The following is a 13780-nucleotide window of genomic DNA, read 5'->3' on the forward strand; positions in this document are numbered from 1 at the left end:
GTAAAAGTTAGTGGCCAAATAACTTCATTCAGCTACTTTTGATGCAGGTTGAACACTCACTGTCTTCCTCCGTCTGGAAGGTGACTTCTCGGCTCTCCTTCTTGCCCTCAGGGTTGGCCAGCGCCAGGCGGACGTGGACGGAGCGGAAGGGCGGCAGGTCTCTCAGCGTGAAGCGAGACGTGTTGCCCTCCACCGACAGGCACTCTCTGACCGTGGCGTTGTTCCCTCCGCCGCCTCCTGTTGGCGTGGAGTAGCGGTAGCACAGGGACAGCGAGTAGGTGTGGCAGCGGGTCAGGTTGTAGCCCAGGGGCTCCCACTGCAAGGCCAGCTGGCGGGGCTCGATCTCTGTGGCCGTCAGGCCCCGCAAGGCCCGCATGGGCTCTGGTGGAGACACAGAGACAAAGGGTTGAATTAAAAGGCATGGGCTCTGGTGGAGACACAGAGACAAGGTTGAATTAAAATGCGCAGCCGCTGGTGGAGAGAGACACACAAAGGATCCGTCTTTGTCTATAAAAGTGGTTCTCAAACTTTTTCATGTCAATGACCCCCAGATTAACACACAAAACGTGTGTGAGGAGGAATTCATTGGCGTAAAGACGAAAACAATTCATTCAATCACACAGACTTTTTTGAGGGATGCTAGCCCCTCCTATATTAATTTATTAGTGTAGATTTTCATATGTGGACGAGCAAATCGTCCTACACAAATTAACATGTTACGTCATGATGATGAACGATGATAAGAGTGCCCCTCACTTCAAACGGGTGTGATTTAATTTGGTTTTCCATTGGGCAAAAGTACCTGGTACGTTTTTGGGTATCACCTCTGTCGAGGTTCGAACCGAGCGGAGGCGATACCAAAAGGAGAGGTAAAAACACTGCAGACCACTGATTGGTCACAGATAATTGCTACCATCCTCATTGCAACACTCCGCTATAATATACTATATATTTTTAAGGGGCGCTAGCCCCTCCAACCTCTGTCTTTCAGAAATGTGGCAGCCAAGTCTATGAACTTTCCATCCGCTAACATGCTAACATTCTTTAAGGAGTGACATCATGTGGCAGCCACATTGTACTGTACAGGTGAAATGGAGACTGTTTCCTTACAGCAAAGAAACGTGCTGAGAAACAAAGCACTACTGTACATTTAGATTTAGACATTTCTGTCCTACAGGGACTCAGCCAGTTCAATACAGAAACACACAAACACAGCCAACATAGAAGCTTCATGAATATATTCATGCAGCACACAACATTGTCAGCTAGGCAATTTGTTCAACGCCACAATGGCAGATGGGACAAATCTGCTGAACTGAACTCTCTCTCCTCCATTTTAAACAACCCAAATATTCGTTCACTCATGTCAATAGCGAAAATTGCCCGTTATAGCTATCTGCTATTTTCTCAGTATTTACAGGGTGAGTCACCATGTGTCACGGTCCGCTCCTTGGACCGTGGGCTTTGACTGTCTTTATTTAGGTTTTGGACTTATGTTTCTGTCATTTCAGTATATTCTTTATTGGTCATGTGTATTCTGTTTGGTTTTCTGTTACTCTGCTGCCTTGGTTTTGTTTATCTTGTTTTGTAGTATTGTTCCTAGTGTTTCCTGTCTGCCTAGTTACTGTTGCCTACCTTGTGATGTGTCAGTGTTTCCACCTGTGTCCTATTAGTCCCCCAGCTTATCCTAGTGTTGATTTTATTTTGGTTTCACCTGTGCCCTGTTATCCTGTGTCTATTTAAGCCCTGTGTTTGCATTGTGTTCTTGTTGGTTGAATTTGTATTCCAAGAGTCCAGTCATTTTTGACCTGCCATCTTTGCCCTGTATATAGAAGAACCTTTGTTTAGTTAATAAACACTTCTGAGAAACTCAATTAAAACTTTGAAACAAGTAAGGAAGGTACTTTCAGTTCCCGATCTGTCTGCACACTCTCCTATATGTTTTAATCACAACTTTATTCCATCTCAGACAGATGCAGCCTTTGCATATTGGACGGACAAGGGCCTAATCAATTAATCATTACTGAGCTGAAAGAAGCATTATCCCTCCCAAACTCTCACTTTTTTCGTTAGACATTTTGTTCAAAATCAATTTAATAATTTTCTAAATCTACCTCAGGAACACTGTTTATATGCATTATTGAAACAACATCCCAACTCCAAACAACTTATATCAAAATTTGTATCTATTCCATCAACAAACCATATCAAGGCTGCCTGGGAGGAGGATATTGGCCTGGAGCTGTCAGATGAGTTATGGAGCGAGGGGTTGAGGAGGATCCACTCTGGTTCTGTCAATTATAGATTACAACTTATCCAGTTTAAAGTCATCCATAGATTACAGAATTAACTAAATGTACCCAGCTGTTTCTGATATCTGTGGTAGATGCAACATCTCCAAAGGCACACTGGGCCACACCTTCTGGTCCTGCGCAAAAAAATGTTTTGTGTTTTCATGGTACAGCAGAATATATCACATTAATATTGTACCTGATGCTCTAGCTGCCCTGTTCGGATGCTCCGACACCGTCCTCGCGCTGCCATATACTATTCACCAGACGCTTATGCTCGGCACATTAGTAGCTAAAAGAATGATCTTAACTGAGTGGAAGACACCCACTGTACCATGTTTTACTAAATAAATACTTAATTAATTCGTATCTTTGATACATTTGGAGAGGTTGCGATGCAACGGCCAGGACAGTCTAGCAACATTTGAATATATATGATGCCCTATTACAGCTGACCTTGATTCAACTGTGTAACTGCTAGTCTGATTGGCCTGCTGTGCTTTTGTTGATGTTAATGCTCTGTATGGCTGCTGCTCTGCATGCCCTTTCATGATTGTTGTGTTCATTATAAGCCCATTCTATCTCATCAGTCATCACGATAGGTCTGCCACTCGTTTCTTATACATTGCCCAGTCTGGTGTATTTGTTATGTATGTCTTGTTTGTCATGTCTATACAAAATCCAATAAAAACTAATATAACAAAAAAAAAAACACTTCTAAATTTACTTCTGCCTCTTGTCACAATCTGCTAGCTTCCAGCAGTCTGCTTCCCAGCCTGCCAGTGCCCAGCCTGAGCCCCAGTCTATCGGACTAGGTTTTGTGGGCCTCCAACCTGCGTTTTTTTTAGCTTTCTGTCTCAGCATCTACCTGCCCAGAGTCGGTTTCCGTCCCGTGGGGGGACTCGGCCAGTTCCATGGGGAACTGTGGCCCCTCCAGGAAGAAGCGTGTTCGCCGTTGCTCCAAACGCCGTCAGCATACGTAAAGAAAAGACAATAGCTCATTGCATAATGTCCATAGTTGCAAAATGAAAACTCTGGGAAAAAAATTGGCAAAGTCTGGATTTGGTAAATATACCATCCATTTTAAAATGTATGAATTCCAGCCATCTGGAACTTAGCCAAAGATTTCTTGGGTAGGAAAATAAAGTGTGACAGGCTGTGCCACCAGACACCCTAAAATGTTTTATATTTGAACTGAATTTTTTGGTTTGCCTCCTAGAGTAGAATGAGGTCATCATAGTTCTTTTCTGTTTTCCAGGAAATAACAAACTGCATTGAAAATATCATATTTGTTTGTGCCCATCAACACTTAAAAGCACTGCAACATAGATTAAGAATGCCAAGAAATTCATTTGTTGCAGTATTCTGTTTTACGACTCCAGCTATATCTATGATTAAAATCAGGAGCAGCCATTTACGTAGATTAACAATGTCTACAATGAAGAAGAATGCAGCACTAAAAACTAACTAAAAAGTCATTAAAATGGTGCAGTATCTTATCAGATAAACCAGCTCAGACCACAGCTTTTCATACAAAGAAAAGGCTTTTCTATAGAAAAAGTTTTCCTTTGCAAACACATCAGCAGTGCCAGACAAGGCAGACATTCAAGTTGTGTGTCACAGTCCCTCTTGTCTTGTGCTGTCACCCAGGGGGACGAGTGTCACTTCCAGGTGAAGGGAGTTGACAGGAGAGGTGCAGGGGGGGAATTAAAAAACTTCAGTGCACTGTGCCTGTGGAGACACTGTGCACTGTGCGACCTTCGGTCGCAACATGTGTAGGCACAATGCAAGGAATAAATGCATTCGCCATGTATCCGAAGGAAGTCTGATCCAATCACTTTGAGATTTCTCCAGTTTAATCCTGAGTTTAAGTTTTGTTGTGTTCAAGATCTGATTTTAGGCATGTTTAAGCCTCCAGGAAAATCCGTGTTGAGGTTCTTAATCCACTGTTTTTCATTAAAACATCTTTGTCCTACTGTCCAGTTGGGATTATGTTGAAGTCCAGCGCATTTTAGAGCTTCAATGCCGTGAGCCATGAAATGTTGCACAAATCTTGTGGTTGTCTTTTTTGCATTGTTAATATTGTATCTGTGTTGTCCCAGCCTAGTACCTATTGTTTTACCCGTTTCTCCGACATATTGTAAACCACATTTTTCACATGTGATTAAGTAAATGCAGTTGCTGGTTCTGGCTGTTATTTGTTGTTTAATCTCTAACACGCGTTTTGTGGTTTGTGGCTATTTTTTACTAATTGTTTGGGGTTGAAGTATTCTGGTCCCTGGTGTGCTGGTGTGTTGATTTCTTTTAGCTTGCTGTGTACTACATAATCTTTAAGGTTTTTATTTTTTCTGTAGGCCGATATAATTTTATAATCTTTAATTTAGAAGAAGGGGAGAGAGTGTTTGGGCGCTTTCACACAGAAGTAAAACACTGTGGCCACATATTAGTGCTGATAAAACAATAAATAAATGAAATAAAACCAAGCTCCCATTATCAGAGAATCGGACCAGAGACATCTCTGTGTTCCTCATTAGCTGATGATTGGGAATGAGCATGTTTTTGGGTTTACGGGTGTGTGTGTGTGTGTGTGTGTGTGTGTGTGTGTGTGTGTGTGTGTGTGTGTGTGTGTGTGTGTGTGTGTGTGTGTGTGTGTGTGTAGTTGATCAAAGCAGACTGAGGTTGAACCACTCACCTGCACACTTGGTCCTGCTGATGAGGGGGGGTCCGGGTGCCCCCGTGCCTCCCTCTCCGGGCCGGGTCAGCAGAACACTGATACGGTACTCTGTGTCCGGCTCCAGGTGCCACACCTTGTAGGTGAGTGAACCCACTCCGTGGGTTTCTGTCCAGGGTGACTGGCTGGCTCTGTACTGGATCTCCCGTCGAATGACAGGACCGTCCCCCACTATGGAGTTGGTGTTGAGCTGGATGATCAGGTAGGTGGGCCCCGCCCGCAGGAGCTGAGGGGGCGCGATGGGTGTGGGGGGCACTGCAAATGAAGAGACGGGTAAGGGTAACATGCAATGCATTTCTGAAGAGATACCGTATAATACAACTGGAAAATGTGCAAGAATGGTCATATTCAGTTTCACTGTTATATCTATACTGTACCGTCAGTAGTGGAATTGGCCCAACAGACCATATTGGGCCAATTTATGTCTAACAATAAAAAAAGTTCTTAGAATGGGGCATAGATCTTTTAAAATGGGAGTTCCTTTAAATGACAAGATTAACGAGACCATTAACTGCTGTCGCCACCAAGGCACTGACTACATTAGGCTTTGGCTTCTGTTTTGCTTACATTTTGAATTTGAAACAAAAGCATTGTGCAGTAGATAAACATATACCGCTAATACAATGTGAGAAGAAATGAAAAGAGTTAAGCAAACAAAAGATTTTAACATCCTTTTTCTTTCCCTCTAAATTTTTATCCCACAATGTTTGTAACCCATTTCGTCACCCTGTGTCAATTATCTAATGTAATCCTAGATGACCAGGGGGAGGCTTCAACATCATTTAAAAAAAAAATATATATATATAACATCATTTCTGCTCTGCTAGCTAGACCATCGAATCATAAAACTATTTTAATCGCAGGGACCGTGAGAGGCCCTTACAGGAAATCTTAATTTATTATAATGAAGCTGAATAATGGCTATTTTTTGCATGAACAATTGCATGACTAATTCTGTCCTTTCGCCATAAAAGAACGCTGATGGATATTATGACTCCCTATCAGACAAGGGGAATCTAATTAATGAAACACATAATGTGCAATTCTACACTTACAGGAGCATGCATGCTGCCTGAACCAACCCATGTAAACTGCTGCCTGCACACATAGCTGGAGAACACCGTAGCTAATGTATGACTATAGGACACAGTGTATCTATTGACAATGGGACACAGAAAAGAAAGCTAAGTGTGTGGGTGGGTGGAACATGTTTAAGGGTCAGTAAACACAGAATGCATATGCCATGCCAAAATGTATTTTTTACTGTATATATGGGTGCATGGCGACATATTTTGAAGAGATAGAGATTACCCAACGTGTGTGTGTGTGTGTGTGTGTGTGTGTGTGTGTGTGTGTGTGTGTGTGTGTGTGTGTGTGTGTGTGCGTGCGTGCGTGTCTCTGTATGTGACCGAGAACATTTTGAATGCATTTCCCACAAGAGAAATGTTGGAGCGTGCTCTAGTGAAAAGCACTCCAACAGCAACATCTCACACAGCTTTACCTCTGACGATGAGCTCGCCGAAGTTGGAGACGGCGGCTCCGCGGGAGGACAGAGTGACGCAGCGGTACAGGTCCTGCTCGCCACGCTGCGCTTCCACCTGGAACGTTGCCATCAGCCTCTTGTGGCTCAGCCTGGAGAGCGAGGCTGTGTCCAGCAGTACACCGTTACGCCGCTGTCACACACACACAAAGACACAACACGATTACACCATTGTAACACAATTCACAGTGTGTGCACATAGCAGAAATTATACAAAGTGACAATAAGCAAGGTACGTGTTCACATACATGGAATACAAAGATACTAGGATCCCATAAAGTTTAAACCAAGAACCTACAGTAGCATCAGTCGAAATATTACTAACATGCTATCTAAAGGACATTACTGGTACATTGATTGTGGTAACAGACATGAGAACAAGTGAGGGACGACTAAGATATGGTCTGTCTGCGTGATAGCCATATATTGGGCAATCGCTAGCATGGACCGAGGCAGGAAGGTGGTGGGAAGCAGGCACAGGGATAATGAACCCACACAAAGACACCCGCTGTCACACAGTATAACACACAAAGACACAACACACAGAGGGAAGACAGCCGTGAGCAAAAGCCAGATGAGCCGTACATCAGGCAGGCGATTGTGTTTATCCGAGCGGTGTGAAAAGTCCATTCCGCTGATCGTTAAGTGTGTGGTGGCATGTGAGGCGGAAAAAATGAACACGGAGGAAAGTCGTTAGAAGGAAGGAAGGGGTGCTGAAGTGACATGTGTGGGAAGTAAGTGTGTGTGTGTGTGTGTGTGTGTGTGTGTGTGTGTGTGTGTGGGGGGGGGGGGGGGGGGGGGGGGGGTGTTTAGCCATGTTGGTGGAAGAGATAATAAAGATGTAATAAATGTCAGTTAACAACTGGATGTCATCTTGTTGAGGCTGGGTGACAGAGGCGAGTGTGACACGGGCATCCCAGGTGGTGTGTCTAACAGGTGTGAGCTGACAGCTCCTCATCTCTCCGTGCTAATGTGTCGGTTCAACTAGCGGGACGTGAAAATCCAGAAGGCCGGTAAGCGCTTCACGGCGAGCTGCTGAAGGTGTGGGCTCATAAGTGGGTTTGATATAATATGTTTGAATCTGTTTAACAGGAAAAGCACAATTTAGAAAATATGATATTGTGCATTTTAGGCTAAAGGTGGAGATTATCGCTTGTTTAGCTTCCTTTCTATTTGATTGTGCAACAACCTTCTCTTTTGTGAGAGTCTCAATTGGGTTTATTGTTTAGGAACACCAATGTAGTTTGCATTCATAGCATTCAGGCCTGCATTGAGCCAGTTCTCCAGGGCATTCATCCACTGTGTATGTATGAAGACGGCTCACTGCTGCTGCATCTGAATTACATCCAGCATTAAAGGGTAAGGACGTTTTAAATGCATTATCAGCATTGTGTTTGGCCCTCATCAGTTTGCAACGGATGGCTGTGCAGTGCAGAATGCCTCAGTTCTATGCTGAAAACAACCTTATGGTATCTTTAACCCTGAAACTAAGGCTAGACGGCAGAACTCCCTGCGGAAAGTGCCGTTGTGTTATGCAAAGACAGAAAGATTATTGAAAATGCTGTAGTGTGCATGATGGCTAGGTGGCAGTGTGGCTCTGCTGCGCAACACTTCCTTCTATTTTCTTAAACTGTAAACAAAACAATAAAACACTCGCTTCATGAGTGAGTAATAGTGTACATTACACCAGCCGTCACATGAGCACGTCACACGTTTTCCGTTTTTGCCCCATTTTTTATGTTTACACGGAGACGTTAGGCAGAGCGTTTTCAAACAGTGGTTCCACTTTTTCATGTTTTCAACACCCAAAGACGCTGTTGCCGTGTAAATGGAAGGCATGTCTAGTAAAACTGTTTTGGTGTTTTCTGCAGGAACCTAATTATATAGCAGCCTGTCTAAATACTCCTGTTCTCCTGTCTAGCACTAAGTGCAATATAAGTCTCTAATTACCCATTTGTGTTAATTAATTCAGGATCAGATTGAGAGCAAATATGTTGATGCGTAATGCTGCGTTTGAGGCCTAAACTTACTGGTTGAGAATATAATACTAAATGAGGAGGAAGCATTATGCAAATAGTTTGTTTTAAACTTCCTACAGAGGCAGTAGTTGAGCAAAACAAATCCAGGCTGGTCCAGAGAGAACTTCTATAGTGCCAGGTAGATCAAAGAGAGAGCGTCAATTAGCTGGCTCACACCACACAGCATCAACGATCAAACAGACGCCCGTACAACAAATGCAGAGACAGCAGGAAATAATGGGTTGTGAGAAATCTCTATGTTCAATTGTTTTTCCTCCTAATGAGAAAAGTAGGGAGTTGGAGAAATTGCTGGGGTGACAGGCAATGAGGCTGTAAGTTATTAGTGTCTATCAAATAATAGGTTAAATCAAGTGCATCATAGCATGCCGAATGAGAACTTTGTGGTTGAGAGAGATGACTTTAGTAGTACGGTAGGTAGCCCTGTAGCCCATGCACAGTTGACACACAACAAAAGCCAAAACATTCATTTCATGGTGAGCACATGAGCAAGGCCATGAGAAGACAAATAATTGTACTTTGCTTTTTAACGATAATTGAGGCGCAGAATAATAGCTCTCATTCCACTGAAGTGCTGTAACCATCATCAAATTCTAGTTGATAATTATCGTTATAGAAATAATTAGTCAATTCATTGTGTTTTTGACACTGGGACTTTGTGGGCCCCCCACATGCTTGTGGGAGGGTTCCCCAAGTGACAACGAAGTGACTACTTAATAACTTTTAAGATCTAATTAATACCTAAAAAAAAAAAAGCCATTACTGCATTAAAAAGTAATCAACAAACTCCACAATAATATTCTCTGTGGAACATAGTCAAACGAAATGTAATCCTTGTACAAGTGCTTATCAGGGTGGTAAAATACCATGATTTTGGGCCTGGCGTGAAAAAGATTGAGAACCCCTGACCTAGTTAGGAGTTAGCAGATACAAGCTTAGTCACACTGGGCCATTTAGGGGCTGAAGGTCTCTGTCTCTTAATCTTACCTCCAGTAAGAAAGGCTCTGTTTCAGCAGTCTTACCTCCAGTAAGAAAGGCTCTGTTTCAGCAGTCTTGCCTGTAGCCACACACTGGAAGGTGGCGTTCTGTCCAGCGTTGACCTCCACATCGCCCAGCCGAGAGAAATGGGGCACCTTGTCTGTGGAAGAACAACAAACAACAACAACATGGACACATGAACACTCTGCTGAATAGAACTTTGGAGCTCCCAATAACTTCATTGCCTCTATATGTCACCCAGCCTCAACAAGATACAGCAGATTATGTATCTGCTGTATTTATGCTTTAAAGAATGTTTTGATTTTGTATGTTTTCAGCAGCAAGCAACTTATAGACAAACTAAATTGCAATACCCTCCATACAGTATGTGTCAAAGTGGATTCAATTCAGTGGCCCTGGACATTTGTCAACATCCCAGACAGAGACAGACATCCTGTAGACAAACGGAACCACTTACAGTAGTTACATATACAGCACAAACATTAAATTATGTCTAACAGGGAGACACACTCAGCAGCATGCAGTACCAAATGTTTTACTCTCCAGGCATCACGCACTACTTTGGAGTTCAACGGCAACCCCAATTACTTTTACATCGCTATTAAAAAATACCACGAAATCCTTATTCTGAGCTTTTAGGCCAGGCTCCCATCTCCATAACAGCTCAAAGCTCAGTTGGATGTTATCCAACAGGATAGATTCATGGATGATGCTGAGATGCAGAACAAGGTTCATTTTCCTAAGTACCTGCACTCTACTTCACACAAGAGTGAGACATTAATTTTTTATTAGACATGGAATATTTGTTAAAACAGATGCCTGTACATGGGGGTGAAGAATAAGGTCATGAGGTTGTACAGTAGATGAATTCTTTGAATAATCTTTAACATTTTCCCTATAATGACAAGCCCAAATTAGGGCCAAATTGCCAACTGTCCGTGGCAGGTGAGGAAACCATCATTCCGTCTCAATTTATGAAATGTTGTTGTGAATGTTGGTTAGTTTCTCTGTCACTTGTTCAGCTTTTATAGAGGCAACGTAGAGCATATCCTACTTCCAACGTGCATGGAGAAGAGGTCAAACATCCAGCAACATTGTGAGTTTTGTGTGGAGTTTTGAACTTGTTATTTCTTATTTATTTTATTTCTTTATTACATTTTTTCCTACAGCTTGGCTGGTGGTGCTGAGATGGAAATTACTCCACATGGGAGATGGGGCAAGCCGCTCTATCTGAAGAGGCATCAGGTCATTAATACCAAGGTCAAACTAAAGCCCGAGTTATACATGGATGTGTGCGAGGTTTTCACAGACGTTGAAGCAATCATCCACACTACACCTGCATATCAAACTCAATTGTTTTACAGTCGAAACTTTACAATAAAGAAGCTCCATTTCTAGTCCGTTGGCTGACAGATATCTTTTACTAAACCCGTCAGAATTGACGTGCAGACCAGCTGGCAGGAGTATTATTTTCAACGTTTTCCTTGCCCAAGCTGTGGTCCCCACAGGCTTTAAGATGACATTGAACCAAGGTCAAATAACTCTATAAAAAATCAACACTGCAATTTCTGAAAAATAAATATTTGTATTTGGGATGCATCCACCCGTGAGTCCCAAGATAGCCTATATTACACTGAACAGATCACTGCATATTCCAGTAACTACAATTGGCATCCAAAATTGGCCCGTTTGCAAGAAAAACTAAAACAAATCATGAACACATGGTCCGAGCTGATTTGAATCAAATTTGAATTTCACATTGTATTCTGTCCTCACACTTGCGTGTCTGTGCAGGGCTAGACAGATAGTGTACAACTCCAATAATATGGACGTTTCTTGGAAAGAGTCATTTTTACTGTAGATTTTTGTAAAACTGTAAAATAAACACACAAATACAAGGATTTCAGAAACACACTCAAATGAAAACATGAGATACAAACAAATGAGCTACTACACTAATAACAGTTTAAGCTACAACAAATATTCTCTCAACTCAAACATTTTCTTTAACAGTTTTGCATTCAGTTTTACTTACAGACATATCTACACCAAAACACAAACGTTGGAGAGCTGTGGAGAACACAACTCATATGCCATGAGGGAATGAACTAAATTGCTTCAATTTCCCCTGACAAACCTAAACTGGACTATACCATCACCTGGAACATACCATTCACACAAGAGGAAGAAATAACACAAACCAACCACAAGGTGGTGCATAGAGTCTAAACTAAAGAGGTCAGGTTCCAGAACACATTGAGAGGTCACTAAACAACAATGCAGAGCTAACTAGAAATGCACTCTGTCGAGGTGCCAACTTACACTTTGCGCACAAGTAGGCCATACATGGACTAGCTACTGCTACTAACTAATGTCTATTCTGTTCTAAATCCTTTAGACCCGTTATTGACCTTATACCTACCTTGAAGCGTACCTTAGTTACGTCACCATCAACAGCCAATAAGGGACCACCATTCTTACCGACACACGCACACGCACACGCACACACACACACAACCTTTTACCCACCCAACATTGAAACATATCTTAATTACGTCACTATCAACAGCCAATTAGGGGTATGCATACCATACATACATATCACTTTTGGTCCAGCCGACCACAATACTTGTGCGCTCTGCTTGCGCAAGTAATACGTGTTTTAACTTGCGCTCTTAAGTTGTGGCACAAAATGCTAAATATCACTGTTGCCAAAATGTGATTTTTACATCAAAGTAGGCACAAAAGGTTTTGTGAGCCATGTGACAATGACCATCAAACAGGGTTCTGATACTGGCTCAGGCCAGAGGACATCGACCTCTATAAGGTGTGCCTGATGTTTAGGATCATTCAGTATTTTTGCAAGTCTGATGTCATACTGATGACGCGAGCACCTAGACAGCACTAATTTAGTTTAAAGCAGAGCACACAGTTGCGACAGGCATTAACGAGAGAAATGACAAGAGCAGTTAGCGTGTTTTTACCGTCTGCTCTGTCAAGTGCCTTGGAAGGAGCGAGAGATCCAAATCTAACTAGACCAAGGTCTTCCGTGAGTGTACACGCACCCTTCTCCCTCCATAAACACACAAAGATGAGCCACAACTGCCAGCCGATGAGGAATCGACAAATCCACTCGGCAGCCTGTCAGAAAATGACCAACTCCGTACCCGGTCAGAAACAAGGGGACGCAGATCAACCAATACCGTCCAGTCATCAGCAGCTTAACAAGACTTTAACTCCACCGGCAGAAGTGACATCAGTTACCTTGCACAGAGGAAAGAAGAGAATTCACATATGCAAACAATGTGACAAGAGTTTCAGTCAGTCCGGTCACTTGAACAGACACCAGCTTATCCACACTGGAGAAAAGCTTTTTCACTGCAAACAGTGTGACAAGGGTTTCATCGAGCTAGACAGTTTAAAGAGACACCATCGTATCCACACTGGAGAAAAACCTTTTGGCTGCAAACTGTGCAAAAGGGGTTTCAGTCAGTTCAGTGATTTGAACAGACACCTGCTCATCCACACCGGGGAAAAACCGTACCACTGCAAATACTGCGACAAGAGTTTCAGTTTCGTGTACACCCTTAGGAGACACCAGCGTCTCCACACCGGAGAAAGACCCCACCGCTGTAAACACTGTGACAAGAGTTTCATTCAGTTGAGTGACCTGCAGACACATGAACGACTCCACACCGGAGAAAAACCATTCCACTGTAAACAATGTAAGAAGAATTTCAGTCGGCTGAGTACTCTGAAGGGTCACCTGCGCATCCACACGGGAGAGAAACCCTTCCACTGCTCACAGTGTGACAAGAATTTCACTGTGATATCTTCTCTGAAGTCACACCAGCGTGTCCACGTTGGGGGTAAAAACATCGCCACTGTAAACAGTGTGACATGATGTAACCCACAATTGTTGCATTATCAGCTCGTAACTCACTCACCGCCAAGAACATCTTTGAACGTCTTTTTTTTCAATGGCGCTCCCCGGCATGAACGTCTTTTGGCGTCTTTTTACATTTTTAATGATTATGTTTGATCACGCTGTTCACCACCTTCTGAATAGCTCTCGGCTGCTAGGCGATCGAGTAAACAGGATATAACCGGAAGTCAAAAGTCAGCCAGCCGTCCACCTCCAGTAGAGCAGATTGTTTATTATCCATTTATCTCGGATTATTTT

At 42.8% G+C, this 13780-nt stretch overlaps 1 protein-coding gene across 1 annotated transcript in view; it reads right to left on the reverse strand.

Moving 5' to 3' along the window:
* The window catches only part of LOC308332153 (receptor-type tyrosine-protein phosphatase U-like), a 165620-nt gene that overhangs the window by 65869 nt on the left and 85971 nt on the right, over window positions 1-13780 (reverse strand). The window contains exons 5-8 of the mRNA XM_080787820.1: window positions 9621-9736; window positions 6524-6695; window positions 4984-5277; window positions 61-381 (exon numbers count right to left, since the gene is read on the reverse strand). Coding sequence (XP_080643946.1) covers window positions 61-381; window positions 4984-5277; window positions 6524-6695; window positions 9621-9736 — 903 coding nt within the window. The remainder of the gene's footprint in view (window positions 1-60; window positions 382-4983; window positions 5278-6523; window positions 6696-9620; window positions 9737-13780) is intronic.

Source organism: Protomyctophum bolini (assembly GCF_963924005.1).
Source record: "Protomyctophum bolini genome assembly, chromosome: 17".
Taxonomy (NCBI): Eukaryota; Metazoa; Chordata; class Actinopteri; order Myctophiformes; family Myctophidae; genus Protomyctophum; species Protomyctophum bolini.